Raw genomic sequence first — 19,712 nt, 5'->3', positions numbered from 1 at the left:
CTGGGACAGGGGCTGGGCTGGGTGGTCTTTGTGGGTCCCCTTCCCACTCAGGAAATTCCTGATTCTGTGATCCCTGTGGGTCCCTCTGATCCCTTGTGCATCACCTTCCCACTTAACATTCCCTGATTACTAATGCTTCTCTGAGAATTGTTCTTCATTTCCTTTTCCTTCAAGTCTCTTTTTTCCTCCTCTGCCAGGTTCTTGGACTGGGTGTTATTTGTTCTGGAAAGTGAGATTTCCACTAGAGTCAGAAATACTCCATGGCAGTGTTGATCTTCTGGGATGTTTTAGTGATGATGGCCTTAAGAACATCAGTGTTGGTTCCTTTTTCCAGGTTTTCCTGAGCAGGACTCTGCACTCAGGGTTTGCTCTGTGCAGACACAGCCCCTGGCAGCTGGACCTTGACGGGATTGAGAGATCCTGATTCCTGTTCTGTGGCATTAATTCCCAAAAGAGCCTGGGCTGCAGATTCACCCCAGATCCTGGCAAATTACCTTCATTATGTTTCTCCCAGCTCCACACATCTGGTCTGAAAACAATCACATTCTCAACTCTGATTCTTTGGGATCACTTCCCACCCAGGGCTGTTTAAGGCATTTGGCATTTTTTGGGATAGTGATTTATATCTGAATCTCTCTATTTTTATGTGATGCCCTCCCCAAAACAGCTGTTTAATGATATGTATTCATATAAAGCATTTAACACTCTTTGGATGTTTGTCCCTGGCTTCAGATTCTCTGCATCTGCTTTTGGTTGTGGCTCAGAGATTTTTTTTTTGTCCCTGGTACCACACCAAGTTCTTTTATTCCTTGCATCCCTTTTCCTACAGCAGGTAACATTTTTCTGTTGTTGTTTTTCCCCCCACAGGCCAAAAGCAAATGAACTCCCATGGGAGCTGGTGCTTGTCACCTGAGGAGTTTGAAATATGGGACAGGCTCTACAGGATTAAGGAAAGTGATGGGATAAAAGAACCAGTATTGCCTCGAGTTCAGTTTGAAACCTTGGAAAACCTGGAGGAAACACCAGTGAGTTCCATGCAGTGCTTCCTTGGACATGAGGCCTGAAGGATGCTGGAAATGCCAGACTTACCTCTGGGTTTGAAGGAAGCCTGTTATGAAAGTGCCTTTTTTAGATTTACCTGTGGGTTTTTGAGGTTAAGAGTTTAGGTAGTGGATGTTTGAAATAGGTCTTTGAGGTTGGGTCTGTAAGTAAAATGTTAGGTCTGTAAATTAAAATGGGTCAATAAATTAAAAATATATTAGGAAGTCTCAGTATCCATTAAGTTCTTCTCCTGTTTTTAAGAATTCCATGCATGATGCTGCATTCACAGAGCTCCAGGATGGTTTGGGTTTAAAGGGATCTTAAACCCATCTCATTCCACCCCCTGCCCTGGGCAGGGACACCTGGGCACCTTCCCCCCTGATGTTTTTATTTTAGACCAGACTTAAACCCGTGTGAGAATGTTTAAATCCTTCTTTGCATTTCTGTATTTATTGTCCCTGACAGCGAAGTTTAGCTAAAAATTTCCCTGCTAAAAGTGTCTTTTCCCTTCCTTTGCCCTGCAGAAGCCCGAGGAGGGGGCAGCTCGGGAGCTCTCCCTGTCTGAGTGGAGCATTTGGCAGAATCAGCCTCTGCCCACAGTCCTGGTGGATCACTCGGATCCATGCCACCTCTTCATCGGGGCCATGGAAATGATGGAGCTGATGAGGCACCAGCAGGTAAGAAACCTGCCCAGGGACTGAATGCACAGTTAGAACGGTTTAAAAATAATGATTTAAAAAAAAAAAACCAAAACAGTAATTGTGAAACTAATTATATGTACTTAGTCTTGTTTAAAAATGTCTCCCACTGCTGTGCTGTGATTCCTAATATTTTCCACAGAAACTGTTTAAAAAAAGGGAAAAAACCCCTTAAATCAGTCTTTTCTTAATGGATTCCAGTATCAGTTTGTGTCAGAGTGACATTACATACAGCAGCTCCAAATGCCAAGGGGCAAAGCCACCACGAGGGATAGCAGAGCTGTTCCAGGATTTGGGAAGAGTTTGGTGTCGTGTGTACATCAAAAGCTGACAGAAAAGTCATGCAGGAACACATGGCATGTTTTAGGGGATTTGTTTTAGGCTTTTTGAGCTTTGTTTTTTGAACTAAAAAGCCAATTGTTCCTAAGAATTAAGAGATGAGAGGAGCTAAGCCAAACAAACATGGATGGGATCTACCTGGGAGGTGGGAATTTTGTTTTCTGACAGGGCTGGCTACAGAAATCCTTCTGGAAGGCACAAGGACGAGGGTGCAGAGGTGGGTGGAGGCTTCAGTGGTTCACCACCTTATTTTCCCCTCCAGCTGAGCTCCCCAAATGTTGCCTTTCAGCACGTGGAGGTTTTTTAGGTCATCAGAAGCTGTTGCTAAGCTGCCAGAGTTTCCTGAATAATACCAGGGCTAATCAGGGAGGAGAATGGAGACATTGTGGTTGTGCTCCTTGGGTGTGAAAGGGAGGCTGTGATCAGACCTGGCCAGCTCAGAAAAGCTTCTCCATCCCACCAGAGACGTTCCTGATCCTCTGGTGTTGGATTATACCTTTTTCTGACCCAGAGATGGGGAAACTGAGAGGTGTTTAAAAACTTTTATTCCATTTTCAGTCTCATGAGAAGGGTGAGACATCACAGATGTTATAATTCATGCTATCACAATTAGAATCCAACTATTTCTTAAGTACAATACACTATAAGTGTTTCTTGGCCTATCAGCTTTAGCTACACTATGTTGTAAGTGCCTTAAAGCTAATTATCTAAAATTACTCTTTGTGGGTCTCACTACAATGCATCTTTCATAGTTCTATTCCTCTAAAGTATTAAGTCTTATTTGTAAGGCTATCTTTTGAATCTTGTTTCTAATTTTTTTTCCAATCATGTCTGTCTTATTCTATGGTATTTTTAAGTCAGCATTTCTTATTTCAAGGTTTGGATACAGATGTACACTGTGTGAGCCTTCTGTCAGGCTTTGAGAATTTTTTACAAATCTGTTTCCCACACTCTGGCAGTCCCTGTCCTCGGTGGGGTCAGGGACACACTGCAGAGGGAGAGGCAGGGATGGGCACAGGAGGGATGTCACAGAATGTTCACAGAATCCCTGGGTTGGGAGAGACCTCCAGGATCATGGAGTCCAACCCAGCCCCAGCACCCCAACCCAGCCCTGGCCCCCAGTGCCACATCCAGGCTTTGTTAAACACCCCCAGGGATGGAGACTGCACCACCTCCCCAGGCAGCCATTCCAGAGCTTTATCACCTTTCTGGAAAAACCTTTTCCTGATATACCACCTGAATTTCCTTTCATGGTTTTTGAGATGTTGGAAGGAGGGAAAAGGTTCAAGAATGAGCAGGTGCCCCCTGAGCCTCCTTTTGTCCAGGCTGAGCCCCTCAGCTCAGGTGAGCCCCAGCTGGGCTGGCCTCCAGCCTGCTCCGTTTGTGTGAGCAGGCAGAGGAGCAGGTGTGGAGCTTCCTCACTCCTCACCTTGCTCACAGGGTGTCCCTGGTGTGCCCAGGGTGCCCCAGGAGCACAGGAGGTGACACAAGGTGGCACTCACCCTTCAAAGCCTCCCAGGGAGAAACAAAGCACTGGCAGGGCTGGGGTCAGCACTGACACCAGGGTTTAAAATTAACTCCAGAGATTCCTGGGCTCTTTCTTACACTGAACCAACTGGTGCTAGTCCAGGGACACCAAAACTGTTCCAGAAAAAGGGAAGAGCATCATTGTCCTGGTCTGATCTGATCAGACAGCTCTGACACTGAGCTCTTGGCTGAGAGGTTCAGTAGCATTCCCTGAAGCCATCCTTGCACTGACAGTGCTCCCAGGGCTGGGGATGTTCCCACTGGAATTCAAAACACTCACCTGGAGGAGAGAAGGGTCCTGGGACTCCTCAGAGCCCCTGGCAGGGCCTGAAGGGGCTCCAGGAGAGCTGCAGAGGGACTGGGGACAAGGATGGAGGGACAGGAGCCAGGGAATGGCTCCCAGTGCCAGAGGGCAGGGATGGGTGGGAGATTGGGAACTGGGAATTGCTGGCTGGGCTGGAATTGCCAGAGCAGCTGTGGCTGCCCTGGATCCCTGGCAGTGCCCAAGGCCAGGCTGGACACTGGGACACCCTGGGACACTGGGAGGTGTCCCTGCCCTGGCAGGGCTGGCACTGGGTGGGATTTAAGGTCCTTCCCAACCCTTCCATGATCCTCTGGTGGAAGGGTTTGCTGTGCATCCAGGTTCCTGCTATAAATATTCCATGGCTAATTACACCCAGCTGATCTGGTGACGTTCATTTACGGTGCTTAATTAACAGAGGGGTTTAATACCAATACAGGTCACAGCTCTTTCCTGAAATACCCAAGAGAGGGAACCTCAGACCACAGTTTTATTGATGATTTTCTTACTGGGGGATGAAACACAAAATCAGGCAAATCATTATTTTACAGTGAATAACCAAATGATCTGGAAATTTCTGCTCAATTATTTCTTGGGCAGAATTTAATTCAGAGATTTGTCATGACAATACAAGCCAGCACAAGAGGCATTTGTGTTATTTTTTAGGTGTTTTCTGTTAGAGAAGAAATTCACTGATATGTGGCTTTCCTTTTCTTGTACTCATTCAGCGATTCAAGAAATTTGTATTTTATGTTATTATTTATTTTGTATAATAGCTTTTTAAAAGTCAATTTAAAGGATTTTTAAAAAAAAATATTAAGTGCAAATGATTGGCAAAAAAAAAATTATATTGTGTTTGTTATTTTACAGTGAATAACCAAATGATCTGGAAATTTCTGCTCAATTATTTCTTGGGCAGAATTTAATTCAGAGATTTGTCATGACAATACAAGCCAGCACAAGAGGCATTTGTGTTATTTTTTAGGTGTTTTCTGTTAGAGAAGAAATTCACTGATATGTGGCTTTCCTTTTCTTGTACTCATTCAGTGATTCAAGAAATTTGTATTTTATATTATTATTTATGTTTTGTATAATCACTTTTAAAAAGTCAATTTAAAGGCTTTTTTTTTTAGGAGATTAAGTGAAAATGGTTGGCAAAAAAATTGTATTTGTTTATGTGCTCCTAAAATCTTAGAGAAGAAGTTGGCCCAGTCAAAAGAAAATAAAAGTCAGAGAAGCCCCAGATGTGACCCCTGGAAAAGGCACATCCAGCAAAGCCTTTAATGCCTGGGGGCTTTATTGCTACAGCAACGCCTGAGGGGCAGATGGGGGATTTACTCCCAGGGGGATTTTTGGTGCAAGATGGCAACAAATCAAGTTGTCCTTCTGCAAAATTATTCCATGTCTTTTAAGCATTTTTTGCAAATTCAAGTGTGCTGTTTGGAAATAAGGCTGGGCAGAGTGATCCTTGGAGGGGGATGGTGTTTGTCCAGGTTTCTCAGGGACTGGGGAAGGCCAGTGCTTTGTTTTTCCTTAGGAGAGGAGCAGGAGTGCTTCATTTTAGTGTCCAGAGTGGGAGGCTCCCTCTGGAGCTTTCCCGTTTCCAAGCTGGCAGTGGGAGCACACAGCTTTTCACAAGAAAAACAAAATAAATCCCAAAACGTTTGGGATTGTCTCAGTTTTTCACCCTCTGAGTCCACACACCTAGGGACACATCTCCTCACCCCGGGATGACCCTGGAGCTGCTGGCTCTGGAATCAGCTGTAATTTGTCACCTGGCTGGGGCTGCCTCAGGGGATCCTGCAGGTGAGCTCCCTGCCAGCAGGGAAACGTTCCCAGGACACTCTGCAGTCCCAGTGAACCTGAAAAGGCTTCCCAAACCTGTGGAGTTTCAAATCAGATGTGTTTTGGGTGGAAATTTAGTGTTTTCTGCCAGCTGAACCTTTTTTTCTCAGGAGACCCTGAATGAAAAGTTAAAAATGGTTCAAATAAGGAGAATGAAATGGTTTTATCTGGGTTTTTTAGGCCCTCAATTGCCCATAAATTCTCTCTGATTAAAATCCTCTTCTGAGATGTGTCAAAACTTCTGCTTCCAGAGAAGGTGGAAGGGTTTGGGCTGGTTTGGAGAGTGAGGTGCCAGGGGGCTCCAAAATCTCAGCTCTCCAATTCAAGTAGTTCCTTTGAATTGCTTCTTCTGATCTTGTTACTGAATTTTCTAAATTCCAGCATTAATTGAGACCAGGGCTGGCTTGTTTAGACCTGGAATTGCAGGTGCTTGGTGCTTTTCCTGGGGCTGGGGTTGTGCTCCTGTGAGAACAGAGGACTCGCAGTGATTTGGGAGTGGGACTGGATGGTCCAACCCCAAGCACTCCATGAATCCCTGCCCTCAGCTTCCAGCTAAACACAGAGAGAGCAGGGGCAGGGCATGCTCTCAGTAAATGGGATTGTTACTGTGGAATCCTGGAATGGTTTGGGTTGGAGGGACCCTAAATCCCATCCAGCCTGGCCCTGGACCCTTCCACAGCCTCTCTGGGCACCCTCATTTATTTCCTGATGCTCTTTAACATTCACCTCTTCAGCCTCTTCATTGATGCTGCTCCCATGTTTGCCAGGGCACATACCCTGGATTTTGTAACCATCTTTCTTTTTAGGGATCTGAGGCTGTTCTTATTGGGTAGCAGAAAGCAACACCCAACAGAATGAGCAGATCCATCAATAATGTGATGCCATTAGAGAGAATCATCTCGGTTTGGTGGAAGGGAATTGGGGTTTGTGTCCCTCAGGCCCTTCTTCCATGACTCAACTAAATAAATTGTTAAAGATCATCTCATGTAATACACTTAAGCCTCCAAACCCAAGGTTTTGACAGCGTTTCTTCCCCTGAGGTGTGTTCTGGGAAGGGAGCAGTCGTGGAACAGGGAGTGATTCAGGTCCTGGAAGGGGTGATGAGCAAAAGGCTGCTCCGAGCTCAGGGAGGGGAGCAGGGCACGCACAGGGCACCAGAGCTCTGGGCAGGGATCATCAGTGCTGCAGTTGTGGGAAAAGATGGAAAAGATGGTCAGGAAAAACCCCTGGAATCACAGAAAGGAACAGCTTTAACTCCTTTCCAGCCCAAACCAAGGGCTGGGAGGGTTTCAGTGAGCAGCATCTGCTGGGCCAGACACACCCAAGGGAATTCTGCAGGGCTTCACTCAGGCTCCCACTTAAAGGAGCTTTAATTGTTAAAAATCCACACTGGAGCTCTCTACGGATTTATCCTGAATTTTCAAACAGCAGCATCACCAGGGTTTCAACAGGCTGAGGAATCTTGTTGGAGAATGTGCATCCAAAGCAGCTCATGAGGAGAGAGGGGGTAGTTGCAATTTTGGTACTTGATGCCTTAAATTTAAATACTGGAAACCAGAATGGGTATAATTACACAGATATTTACATATCAAAAATCAAGTTCCAATATAGAATATTAATATAAGTATATAACATTTTAATTTATACTGTTATAATGCAATAAAATAAATAATTTGATAACTTATATAATATTATAATAATTATAATATAAAATAGTGTTATAGTTATTATAATAACTATATAGTTATAGTTATATAGCTGTATATATAGCTATATAATAACTACATGTATAACTATATATAATGATATATAATAATTATAACAACATATAATAATGATATATAATAACTATAATGATATATAATAACTATATAGTTATGGTTATAGTTATTATGATAGTAGTATGGTTAGTTATAATAATATAATAGAATAATATATAATATAATATTATAATTGTATAATATACTATGTAACAATAATATATATTATAAAAAATGATATTATATTAATATATTACTGTAATAATTTATTTAATATTAAAATTTTCCTTTTTTCTTCCTATTTTCTATGCTAAAGCATATTTTGTTTTTTAAAGCGAATCAGTGACTCCAGGCAGGCTCATTGATTGAGTACCATAATCTCAGAGCTGTTTTCCTGCTCCTGACCTATTTTCTGAGGAGCTGGTGCAGCCTGGGGCTCTGGGTTGGAGGGGAGCTGAGCAGGTAATGTAAGGTTCCACATCTGTGCACGTTCAGGCCGAGCTAATCCCAAACGTCCCTTTCACTCTCGCAGCACGGAGTGGCCTCCTGGCCAGGTTCTGTGCAGGAGAAAGTGTTTGGGCTGGAAGTGGAGCAGTTACACAAGGCCTGAGCCCAAAGCAGGTCACCCAGCTCTGCCCTAGATGCTAAATTTGGCTCTGGGCTGGCCTGGCCCCGCAGCACTGCCAGGCTCCAGCAGGGCTGAGCTCCACTCACAGCACTGCGGGCTGTGGGGGGGCCTGGGGACATTCCAGGGAAATTCTCACTGATCCTGCTGCCTGGGCTGGGACCCCATGGCCCAGAAAGGTTTGGGTGGGAAGGGACCTTAAATCCCAGCCAGTGCCACCCTGCCATGGCAGGGACACCTCCCACTGTGCCAGGCTGCTCCAGCCCCAGTGTCCAGCCTGGCCTTGGGCACTGCCAGGGATCCAGGGGCAGCCACAGCTGCTCTGGTTTGGGGTTTGTAGGTTTAGGGGGTTGTATTGGAGTGGATTTGGGTTTGTAGGTTTTGGGGGTTGTATTTGAGTGGTTTTGGGGGTTTAATTTGAGTTTTGGGTTTGTAGGTTTAGGGGGTTGTACTTGGATTGGGTTTGGGGATTGTAGTTTGAGTTCAGGTTTTGGAGGTTTTGGGGGTTGTAGTTTGGTTTGGGTTTGTAGGGTTTGGGTATTGTAGTTTGATTAATTTTGGGCTTGGAGGTTTTGGGGTTTGTATTTTGTTTGGGTTTGGGGGTGCGAGTTGGAGTTTGGAGGTTTTGAGGCTTGCAGTTTGAGTTTTGGGTTTGTAAGTTTTGGAGGTTGTAGTTTGATTTGGTTTGGGTTTGTAGGTTTTGGGAGTTTCAGTTTGATTGGGCTTGGAGGGTTTAGGGGTTGTGGTTTTATTTTGGGTTTGTAAGTTTTGAGTGTTGGAGTTTGGCTCTGGGTTTGTAGGGTTTGGGGTTGTACTCTGGGTGATTTTGGGTTGCAGGACAATATTAGGCCAAGCCTGATCAGCACTGCACTCTCACCCTCACTGTGAGGGGTGGGCAGGGACAGCACCTCCTCCCATTTCCCTCATGTTCAGTGGTTTGGCAGCTAATTAATCCTTAATCCATTTAATTTCTGTCTTGTTTGTGTAACACTGAAATGCTTGAATTGAGCCCTTGTGCAGGGGCAGGTGCTCCTGAGATAAACCCAGACAGACCCTTATCAGCCCCATTATTGTCACTCCAGTGCTCCTCTGCTCAGGTGGCACCTGGGCACTGAACTGGAACCAGGTTTGCTGTTCTTCTTGGATTTCAGACAAAGAATTCCGTGTCTGGAGTCTGTGTTCTGGCCAGGCTTGAGGAAAAGGAATTATTTACAACCTGCCAGATCAAAATCATCCTAAAACCCTCTTGTGACAATTCTTTTCCTCACTGTTTTTATTAAGCCTTCCCCTAAGGCAGCTTTAGTTAAAAAAATCCAGACTTGGAGTTTCTTTGGATGTCTTTGCAAATGGATGGTTTAAGCATCAGCATCTGTGTGAAATTGGTGTTGAAATGATGATGATGATTAATGACAAAATCTGTTAATAGTGTGCAGTTTGCTTTGCCTGCTGCAACCAGAGAGGGATCCTGTCAGGGATCAGTCTTCAAATTCTTGGAAGGTGGCTTTGGATCTTGCTTCCAGAAATATCTTCAGGCAATCCAATCTCTAATTATAAAGTCATTTTCCTCACTCTCTGTAAAGGTACCTCATGTAATTTCAGTGATTAAGGAATCCAGGGATTCATCTGCCTGAACTGCCAAAAAATAATTGTTCTGTTCAGGTCCTCCATGCCCAGGTCCACTGAGCTTTTCCCCAGTGCATGTTTAACAGAGCTGATTGCCTTATGAACAGCAGATTATAGACATCCATGAAAAATTGATCCGGAGTCTGTGGGAAGTTCAGGAGAGCAAAACCTTCGTCCCTGTTTGGAGCCTGGCTGTGGGCAGCCCTGGGTGTGCCTCTGGTAACCAGTGCCCTGTGTCCCCAGGGAGACTGCAGCTATGAACTGGAGCTCCAGCCTCACCTGCGCCTGGAAGATGTGAACATTCCAGGGAACAAAAGGAATCCCTCCATGGCCAAACCTCCCCGGGATCAGAGAGGTCGCTGCTCCAGGAGAGACCTGCCAAAACCCAAACCAAAACCCTTCCCACCTGATGCAGGTGATAGCGAGAGTGAGTTCTTCACCACGTTTAAAATCACCAAAGCCAAGGCTCCCAGAGGAGCTCCTGCACTCAGGGAGGTGCCTGAGCTGCCTCGGGAGCCTCCTGCCCCTCCCTCAGGAACAAGGCTTGCTGTGCCTGGACACCCTCACCCAGGCAGTGACAAGGACGAGGGGCTGGAGGTGACATTTGACCTAAATGCATTTATTGACCTGTGTGACAACAGTGACAGCTCTGAAGGCCCTGCCAGCCCAGCAGCACAGGAAAACAGCCCTGCAGGTGAAGCCTGTGGGGCCCTGGGGAGGATCCACAGGGACTCAGGGTACGAGACCTCCCCCATGGCCTCGGACCTGTTTTATCTCCCCGAATCCTGCAGGGAGTCCTTCACACTCCAGGGGCCACCCCGGGAGCCCCCGGGGCTGGAACAAACATTTTCCCAAGTGCAAAGGCTTTTGTCACAGTCCCCTCCCTGTGGGGATGAACTGGAGGGTTTGGAGAGCCTGATGAGAGATGAAGGAACACGATCTCCTTCCCCAGAAGTTCTCCCAAAAGGTCACTCAGAGGCACTGCAGGACAGCGTCTCCCCCACATCCCCAAAAACTGATCCTTCACTGCTGCTCCTGGAGAATCTCAAAGTGGCAGCTCCCAGGGAATTCTGTGCCTCAAGAAGTCCCCCTTTATCCAAAACTGTGTCATCTACCGAGGCTGCTGCTGTTGAACAGGAGCAGCTCTGGAATGACAGCTTTGATGGCCTGTTTGACAGTGAGGAATTCCCTGAAATGCCAAACAACGCTCCCAGCAGGGACCACCCCCTGACAAAGGAGCCTTTCCTTCCCAGGGACGCAGCAGAGGCTGCCCTTGAAGTTCCTGCTGAGGAGCAGAGTCTCCACTTGTTTGAGGATGAGGCTGCTGAGGACACGGGTGAGGGCAGCCCCATGAGCACTGAGCCTCCAGCCAGGGCAGGTCCAGCTGGGAGCATCCCTGGGACAGAGGGAGAGCCAGGCAGGGAACTGCCCACCCAGGCCTGCAGGGAATCCCTGGCAACATCAGCAGTGGCCCTGGAGAAGGATGGTCCCTACGACTGCTCCCAGGAGCTGTTCTCCGTCACCTTCGACCTGGGCTTCTCCATGGAGGACAGCGGGGATGAGAGCTGTGAGGAGAGCAGCAATGCTGGGCACCCCAAAGGGAACGGGGCCCCGGGGAGCGCAGAGACAGCCCTGGGAGATGGCTCCAGGCTGGAAACCTCGCCAGGCTGGGACTGCAGCAGGCTTCAGAGGAGGGCCGTGTCCACACCGCTGTCACGGCAGAGCTGGGGCAGGGGTGGCAGGGAGGGGGCCGGGGGGGCTCCTGCTGCACGGCCTGGCCTCGAGTCAGGAGGCAGCAGAAGGGGAAGGGAACCCCCCGAACCTTTGCCCTCAGCACTTCTGACCCCAACAAGCAGGAAGGGTGTGAATATCAAAGCTGCCAAAAGAATTTCTATGAAAGTCTTCTCGAACGCCAGGGAGCAGATTCCAGAGGTGCCTCCTGTAGATCAAGGCAGAGAAAGCCCATGGAGGCAGAACGTTGGGAGATCAGCCATGGATTCACCTCCAGGAAGGACAGAAAGCCTGGAAAACACCAACCTCCATGGATCCCATGCTGCAGGTAGGGAATTTGGTGGGACAGGAGTTAGACCTTCATGCATAGGAAACAGGATCCAGGATCTTTTGGGTCCTCACTTTGGTTTTATGGCTGAGGTGGGAAGGTTGAAAGGAAGAGGAAAAATGGCTGTGATGCTGGAAGTTGGGTCAATGAGGGGACAATTCCCTGGCTCCTGTCCCTCCATCCTTGTCCCCAGTCCCTCTGCAGCTCTCCTGGAGCCCCTTCAGGCCCTGCCAGGGGCTCTGAGCTCTCCCTGGAGCCTTCTCCTCTCCAGGGAACATTCCCAGCTCTCCCAGCCTGGCTCCAGCCCTGCAGCATCCATGGCCTCTCTGGGCTGTGATGCTGGAAGTTGGGTCAATGAGGAGACAATTCCCTGTGTCCTGTCCCTCCATGCCTTGTCCCCAGTCCCTCTGCAGCTCTCCTGGAGCCCCTTCAGGCCCTGCCAGGGGCTCTGAGCTCTCCCTGGAGCCTTCTCCTCTCCAGGGAACATTCCCAGCTCTCCCAGCCTGGCTCCAGCCCTGCAGCATCCATGGCCTCTCTGGCAGTGACGTTTGCAGCCCCCCTCAGTGCTGTCACAGGGATTTGTGTCACAAAGTGCTGCCACAATTCTGGCTCTTGCTCATCTTTTAATGGCTTCTTCTCTTGTCCTGCTTCTCTTCCCTTTTTCTGCCTCTGCTGCCTGGGGTAATCACTTCCCCCGGGGCTCTCCGGGGAAGCAGGATTTATTGTCCATCCCAGCTGGAGATTATCTCTTTTGATTAACAAGGCTGAAGAGAACAATATTTGCCCTGTAGATCAATAAATAATCTCCTTTGGAGGTGCTTTTCTGAGAGAGGCAGGGTTTGATTGCTCAGCTCTAACAAAATTGTGTTGGGAGCTGTGCAATTCTGGTGAATGTTGTTTATTCTGTTTTCTGCAGGACCCAGCAGTGACAGCGAGGAAGAGATCGTTTTCCAGAGAAAAAACAGGATGAAAAAGAATGTTTTGAAGTCTCCTGATGTGAGTCTCAGAGGAAAAAAAAAAACAATAGACAAGGGAATCAAAATGGCAATTTAAACAGCAAAAGGCAAACTGTGTGTGCACTGATGTTGGTGTTGCTCCCACAGGGGATGGATGAGAGCGACCTGGAGTCTCCAGCTCGGGTCACCAGGAAGCGCCGGCGCCCCCCGAACGTGGTCAGCAGAGACATGGGCACAAATCCTGGGAACCCCCTCCTCTCCCCTCCAGTTCCTCCCCAGGGTCTCCACACATCACAGGATCCCACAGTGGTTTGGGTTGGAGGGACCTCAGAGCCCAGCCAGTGCCACCCTGCCATGGCAGGGACACTGCCACTGTCCCAGGGTGTCCCAGTGTCCAGCCTGGCCTGGGACACTGCCAGGGATCCAGGGCTTGGTGACTTTGGAGCTGTTTGGCAGTGAAACATTGCAGCAGCCAGGAGGGGTGGAACAACCTGCCTGCCACAGAGCTTTGAGCCACAAAAAGCAAATTCATGGCACGTTGGAGCTGATTTTCCTTCCAAATCCCATTTTCCTGCCCTGCTGTGGGGAGGTGTCCCTGCCCGTGGCAGGGTGGCACTGGGGCAGCCTTAGTGTCCCTTCCCAGCCCCCAGCCGGGGTGCAGTGGTTCTGGGAGGTGTCTTGCTGCAGCCCTGCTCTCCGTGTGCTCCCGTTGCAGTCGGACACCTCCAGTGAGGACAGTGGGGATTTCCAGCGGGGCAGGAGCAGCTCCAGGGCCGGGCCCCGGCCGGGAGGAGCCAAACGCGCCAGGAGCTGTGTGACAGCCAAGGTGGGTGCCACCGTGTCCCCCGGGACACCCAGCCCAGCTCGGAGCAGCTGCCACGTGGGGCTGGGCTCTGCCCTCCCACTGCAGCTCCGGGCAAACTCTGCAGCTGGAATTTGGGAATGCTGGGGCAGAGGGGGCTGCGGGCTGGGTGACAGCTGTGAAACCAGAGGGCAGCTCCAGGGACACCCTGAGAGGAGTCAGGTCCTGTCCAGAAGAAAAACAAACAACAACAACAACAAAAAAAACCCACAAAACCAAACAAGCATAAAAACAAAACAAAAAAAACCCCTATTATAATAACAAATTATAGTAAAAATATTACATTACATTATATATTATATTATATTATATTATATTATATTATATTATATTATATTATATTATATTAATTTCCTTATTAATGCCTTCCTGTTCAAGGTATTCTGGGATTGTTATATTAGAATAATATATCATATTTATATAGTTTAACAAAATAACATAATAATAATAAATCAATAACTATAATAAAAATGTAATAATATTATTGTTATCATCATAATCAGGGTTGGGCTGCTTGCTCACATGGGTGATCCCCACCATGGGGATCAGCCCTGGGCATTAAGGCAGCAATGGTCCCTCAACCCCAAATGTTAAATCTCAGCTCAGTGTTTAACACTTCAGCAGGGATGGAGGCAGGAGGGGAGGCAGCACCAAAAAAAAAAAAAACCCAAAAAAAAAACAAACCACCAAAAAAACCCCCAAAAAACCAAAACCAAACAAGCATAAAAACAAAACAAAACAAACCCCCTATTATAATAACAAATTATAGTAAAAATATTACATATTATATTATATTATATTATATTATATTATATTATATTATATTATATTATATTATATTATATTATATTATATTATATTATATTATATTATATTATATTATATTATATTATATTATATTAATTTCCTTATTAATGCCTTCCTGTTCAGGGTATTCTGGGATTGTATGTTATATTAGAATAATATATCAATTATATTTATATAGTTTAACAAAATAACATACTAATAATAATAATAATAATAAATCAAGAACTATAATAAAAATGTAATAATATTATTATTATCATCATAATCAGGATCGGGCTGCTTGCTCACATGGGTGATCCCCACCATGGGGATCAGCCCTGGGCATTAAGGCAGCAATGGTCCCTCAACCCCAAATGTTAAATCTCTGCTCAGTGTTTAACACTTCAGCAGGGATGGAGGCAGGAGGGGAGGCAGCACCAGACTTACTGAAGTTAAAAGCTCTTAAATATTCATGGCTGTGGTTGCACTGGGCAGAAATTGCCACAATCAGGGCTCCAGGGCACCATATGTTGGACACTTTTTAATTTTTTAACAATGATCTTCATTATTAAGACTTCCCTTATGATATGAGTGTTTTATGGCAAACAAACCATTCTCTTAGAGTCAAGGAGATATATGATATTTTTGGGGCTAATTTGATGTTTTACTTTAGTACTTTATAGCTGAAATTACAGGAGAAAAATGAAATTAATGTAAAGTATCGCAGACAAAACACCTTCCTGAGTTAACTTGTTTTGTTTCTGTGTATGACCTTGGCAGAGTTTTGGTAGAATTTGGGATCAAGTCTCCTGCCCTGCAGTCACAAGGGAAGTGCCTCATCTTCCTGGGCTGAGCTGCACCATCTGAGGTGTTTGCACCATCATTGTTTGACGAGTCCTAAATCCTGAGCAGAAAAGGGCAAACCAGGGTGGGCTCTGGGCCTGAAATTCCTGCTGCACTTGGGTTTGCAGGAATCCAAAATCAAACCGGATTTTTGAAAGCAAACAACATGAGTAAAATCAGATTTATAAGTCCCAGAGTGACCCGTTGTGTGTGCTGGGCACCCAGTGCTGGCACCCAGTTTTACTTTAGTACTTTATAGCTGAAATTACAGGAGAAAAATGAAATTAATGTAAAGTATCGCAGACAAAACACCTTCCTGAGTTAACTTGTTTTGTTTCTGTGTATGACCTTGGCAGAGTTTTGGTAGAATTTGGGATCAAGTCTCCTGCCCTGCAGTCACAAGGGAAGTGCCTCATCTTCCTGGGCTGAGCTGCACCATCTGAGGTGTTTGCACCATCATTGTTTGACGAGTCCTAAATCCTGAGCAGAAAAGGGCAAACCAGGGTGGGCTCTGGGCCTGAAATTCCTGCTGCACTTGGGTTTGCAGGAATCCAAAATCAAACCGGATTTTTGAAAGCAAACAACATGAGTAAAATCGGATTTATAAGTCACAGAGTGACCCGTTGTGTGTGCTGGGCACCCTGTGCTGGCACCCTGTGCTGTCACCCTGTGCTGTCACCCTGTGCTGGCACCCTGTGCCATTGCACCCTGTGCTGTCACCCTGTGCTGGGCACCCTGTGCCATTCCCTGCCCAGCAGTGGATCCCCTGCCCAGTCTGGATCCCTGCGCTGCTCCAGGCGCTGCTGGAGCCCCGGGTGACTGGGCAGGGCTCGAAGGGCAGTGCTGTTCATTAGGGGCAGCTGTTAATTGCCCTGGCTGTGCAGGGGCAGTGCTGTTCATTAGGGGCAGCTGTTAATTGGCCTGGCTGTGCAGGCTGCTGCCAGGCAGTTCCTGGACGAGGAGGCCGAGCTGTCCCTGCTGGATGCTGAGGGGATCTCGTCGGACGAGAGCGACGGCTCTGGGGAGGAGCTGAGCTCATCCCTGGCCCAGTTCCTGAACGATGAAGGGGAAACCACACAGGCCCTCAACGGTGAGTGGGGAACTCCCAGAGCATCCCAGAGCCAGGGCATGCCTGGGGTGGGAGCTGGGAGCAGTGACCTGCTCACCCGGGCTCAGGAGCTGCTCCTGCCACAGCATCCAGGGCTCTGCCAGCCTGGAAAACCTCCTGCACCCTGAGGGAGCAGCTGGGGCTGGGCCAGGGAGGCTCAGGTTGGAGATCAGGAAAGGTTCTGCCCCCAGAGGCACTGCCCAGGGAATGGGCAGAGTCCTGAGGCTGCCAGAGCTCCAGGAGCCTTTGGCCAGCGCTGCCAGGGATGCCCAGGGTGGGATTGGTCTGGGCAGCAATGGGTTTGGGATGATCCCTGTGGGTCCCAGCTCAGGATATTCTGGGATTGAATGGCAGCTTTCATGACACAGGCTGGGTACACTTGGAATCCCACAATGGTTTGGGTGGGAAGGGACCTTAAATCCCACCCAGTGCCAGCCCTGCCATGGCAGGGACACCTCCCACTGTGCCAGGCTGCTCCAGCCCCAGTGTCCAGCCTGGCCTTGGGCACTGCCAGGGATCCAGGGGCAGCCACAGCTGCTCTGGGGAGTCTTCCCAGTATCTGGGAATTCCTTCCCAATATCCCATCCACCCCTGCCCTCCTTCATCTCAAAGCCTTGGGCCTGGCCTTTGGGATTTCTGGAAAGGGCTGGAGAATTGCAGATTTTTGCTTTGGGAAACACAGGCTTTTGGGAAACCATAAAGGAACATGCAAAACACAGCATAACTGGTGTGAATGAAAAATTCTCTCTGTACTAACCCTGAACTAATTGTTTTTCCCGCTGTGGTTTCAGACAGTGAGATGAGGGGAGTTTACCTGAGCTCCGTGCGCAGCCCCGCCCTCGGCAGCCGCTTCAAGATGGTCCATGGGGAATTCAGCCCCTCGGCCGTCTTCTCCCAGGTGGGAAGGGCAGGGGCTCCTCTCCTTGGGGACCTCTCCTCGTGGGCCACAGTGAAGTTCTTGGCCTGCTTTGAAGAGCAGTTACAGCCTTTTTTTTGGTAAATTACAAGTTCCAACATAAAACTTCAGCCCGGAGAAGGAAAGGATCCAAGAAAAGCTCAGAGCCCCTGACAGGGCCTGAAGGGGCTCCAGGAGAGCTGCAGAGGGACTGGGGACAAGGATGGAGGGACAGGAGCCAGGGAATGGCTCCCAGTGCCAGAGGGCAGGGATGGGTGGGAGATTGGGAACTGGGAATTGCTGGCTGGGCTGGAATTGCCAGAGCAGCTGTGGCTGCCCCTGGATCCCTGGCAATGCCCAAGGCCAGGCTGGACACTGGGACACCCTGGGGCAGTGGGAGGTGTCCCTGCCATGGCAGGGGTGGCACTGGGTGGGATTGAAGCCCCTCAGCCCCATATTTGTGTGTGGGCAGGGCTGGATAAGCCAAGGGCCCTTTGGTGAGGAGCAGCAGAACCATTGTACTTTTCCAAAACTCCCTGGCTCTGTTTCCCCCCAGATCCCCGAGCAAGACGTGGCTTATGCCGAGGACAGTTTCTGCGTGGGGGATGAGGAGGAGGAGGAGGAGGCTCCCAGTGAGGAGGAGCTGTGTGTGGATGCTGAGCTGCTCCCCACGGAGGGCTGCAGCAGCGGCAGGAGGCAGTACCTGACCCGCCGCAGGAAGAGGCTGGGCCAGGCCCGGCTGCCAGGGAACGCTCCTGCCCCGGGGCAGAAGAAAAAACCTTCCCGAATCATTGTCCTGAGTGACTCCAGCGAGGAGGAGGAGGCAGGAGTCCACAGGAAGAACCCCCTGGAAGCAGGGCAGGGCAAGGGGCAGCTCCCCAGGGCTCTGCCCTCAGCCCCCTCTGCACAGCACGGGAGCAGGGAGGAAGACACAGCTCCTCAGGCTGGGGGGCAGGACACGGAGAGGCTGCTGGGCCTGGAACCTTCGGTGTCTGGGATGCTGGATCCCCCCCCAGAGCAGGCAGGCAGGAGCTCATCCATCCCCCCAGCTGGCTCTGGCTGCAGGAGCACGGATCTGCAGGCTGCTGCTGAGGTCAGTGCTCAGGGAAAGCAGGGAGCTTCCTGGTGGGAGAGAATCCCTGTGCCAGGGCTGTTCTGAGGCTGGCAGCAGCAGGAGTCAGGGAACCATGGAATGGTTTGGGCTGGAAGGGACCTTAGAGCCCATCCCATTGCAGGGACACCTGCCATGGACCAGGCTCTTCCAGCCTGGCCTTGGACATTTCCAGGACCATCTCCCTCTCCTTGCCGCTGGAAGCTTTGTACTCCCAGGGTAACCTGGAATTAAACAAATTAAAACTGGGGTTAGGTTCTCCCTTGGTCTGACAGTCATGGAGGATCGTGGATCTGTCTGAAACAGCAGTGTGCACTGATTCTTTGGGTTTGTATTAGAAAATCCTGGTTCTGTCTGAATTCGGAGCTTTCAGCACCTCCCTGAGGTTGGGTTCCTGATCTCTCACACTTCCCAGCCCGATCTCTGTCCTTTACAGGATCCAGGTTTTGTTGAACTTCTTAGTGAAAGCTGCTGCTTTTGTCATCCAAACTCTGGGATAATCAGCTCAGCTCAGTGGGGAGACTGATACAGGGATTGAAGTGTCAATCTGAAAGTGTTGATTCTGCAAAACATCCTTTTATTGATTTGATGTAAAACCCCCATGATCTGTGATTTTCAACACTCACAGGTGTACAGCTCTTTGAAGAAGACCCACGGGAGCAGCTCAGGCTCGGTGTGTCCTGCTGTCCCAAACTCCTCCTCAGCCACAGCTCGGATATCCAGTGTTCCCGGGGAGCACGGCCCCTCCCCGGCCGGGATCTGCCCCGTTCCCGGGGAGCACGGCCGCTCCCCGGCCGGGATCTGCCCCGTTCCCGGGGAGCACGGCCCCTCCCCGGCCGGGATCTGCCCCGTTCCCATGGAGCACGGCCCCTCCCCGGCCGGGATCTGCCCCGTTCCCATGGAGCACGGCCGCTCCCCGGCCGGGATCTGCCCCGTTCCCGGGGAGCACGGCCGCTCCCCGGCCGGGATCTGCCCCGTTCCCGGGGAGCACGGCTGCTCCCTGTGCATCCTGGCGGACAGCCGGGAGATCTGCTCGGGGCCGGAGGTGCTCTCGTGCCTGCGGGCCGTGCACGGGCTCCGGGTGCAGGTCTGCTCCCTGGGCACCAGCGACTACATCGTCAGCAACCGCCTGGCCGTGGACAGGCTGCTCCAGTCGGAGCTGCAGAGCCCTGGGAACAGGAATAAACTCAGCCAGAGGCTGCAGCGCCTGCAGGGCATCTTCGAGAGGATCTGTGTGATTGTGGAGACAGACAGGGTCAGGCCAGGTGGGTGCTGCCAGAATGCCCTGCTCTGAGGGACACAGGGAATGGCTCCCACTGCCAGAGGGCAGGGA

At 49.3% G+C, this 19,712-nt stretch overlaps 1 protein-coding gene across 3 annotated transcripts in view; it reads left to right on the top strand.

Annotated features, from left to right (window-relative positions):
- Positions 1-19,712, top strand: part of FANCM (FA complementation group M) — a 57,641-nt gene that overhangs the window by 36,584 nt on the left and 1,345 nt on the right. For all 3 annotated transcript variants that reach the window (XM_039698123.1, XM_039698122.1, XM_039698124.1), the window contains 10 exons: positions 868-1,025; positions 1,566-1,718; positions 10,003-11,818; positions 12,735-12,814; positions 12,922-12,990; positions 13,490-13,600; positions 16,199-16,355; positions 17,165-17,271; positions 17,825-18,361; positions 19,008-19,644. In XM_039698123.1, the coding sequence (XP_039554057.1) occupies positions 868-1,025; positions 1,566-1,718; positions 10,003-11,818; positions 12,735-12,814; positions 12,922-12,990; positions 13,490-13,600; positions 16,199-16,355; positions 17,165-17,271; positions 17,825-18,361; positions 19,008-19,644 (3,825 nt within the window). The remainder of the gene's footprint in view (positions 1-867; positions 1,026-1,565; positions 1,719-10,002; positions 11,819-12,734; positions 12,815-12,921; positions 12,991-13,489; positions 13,601-16,198; positions 16,356-17,164; positions 17,272-17,824; positions 18,362-19,007; positions 19,645-19,712) is intronic.

The sequence above is a fragment of the Passer montanus genome, unplaced genomic scaffold (genome assembly GCF_014805655.1).
Source record: "Passer montanus isolate IOZ18808 unplaced genomic scaffold, ASM1480565v1 scaffold120, whole genome shotgun sequence".
NCBI lineage: Eukaryota > Metazoa > Chordata > Aves > Passeriformes > Passeridae > Passer > Passer montanus.
The sequence above is the reverse complement of the archived record's forward strand: the minus strand, read 5'-3'. Positions and strand labels throughout refer to the sequence as shown.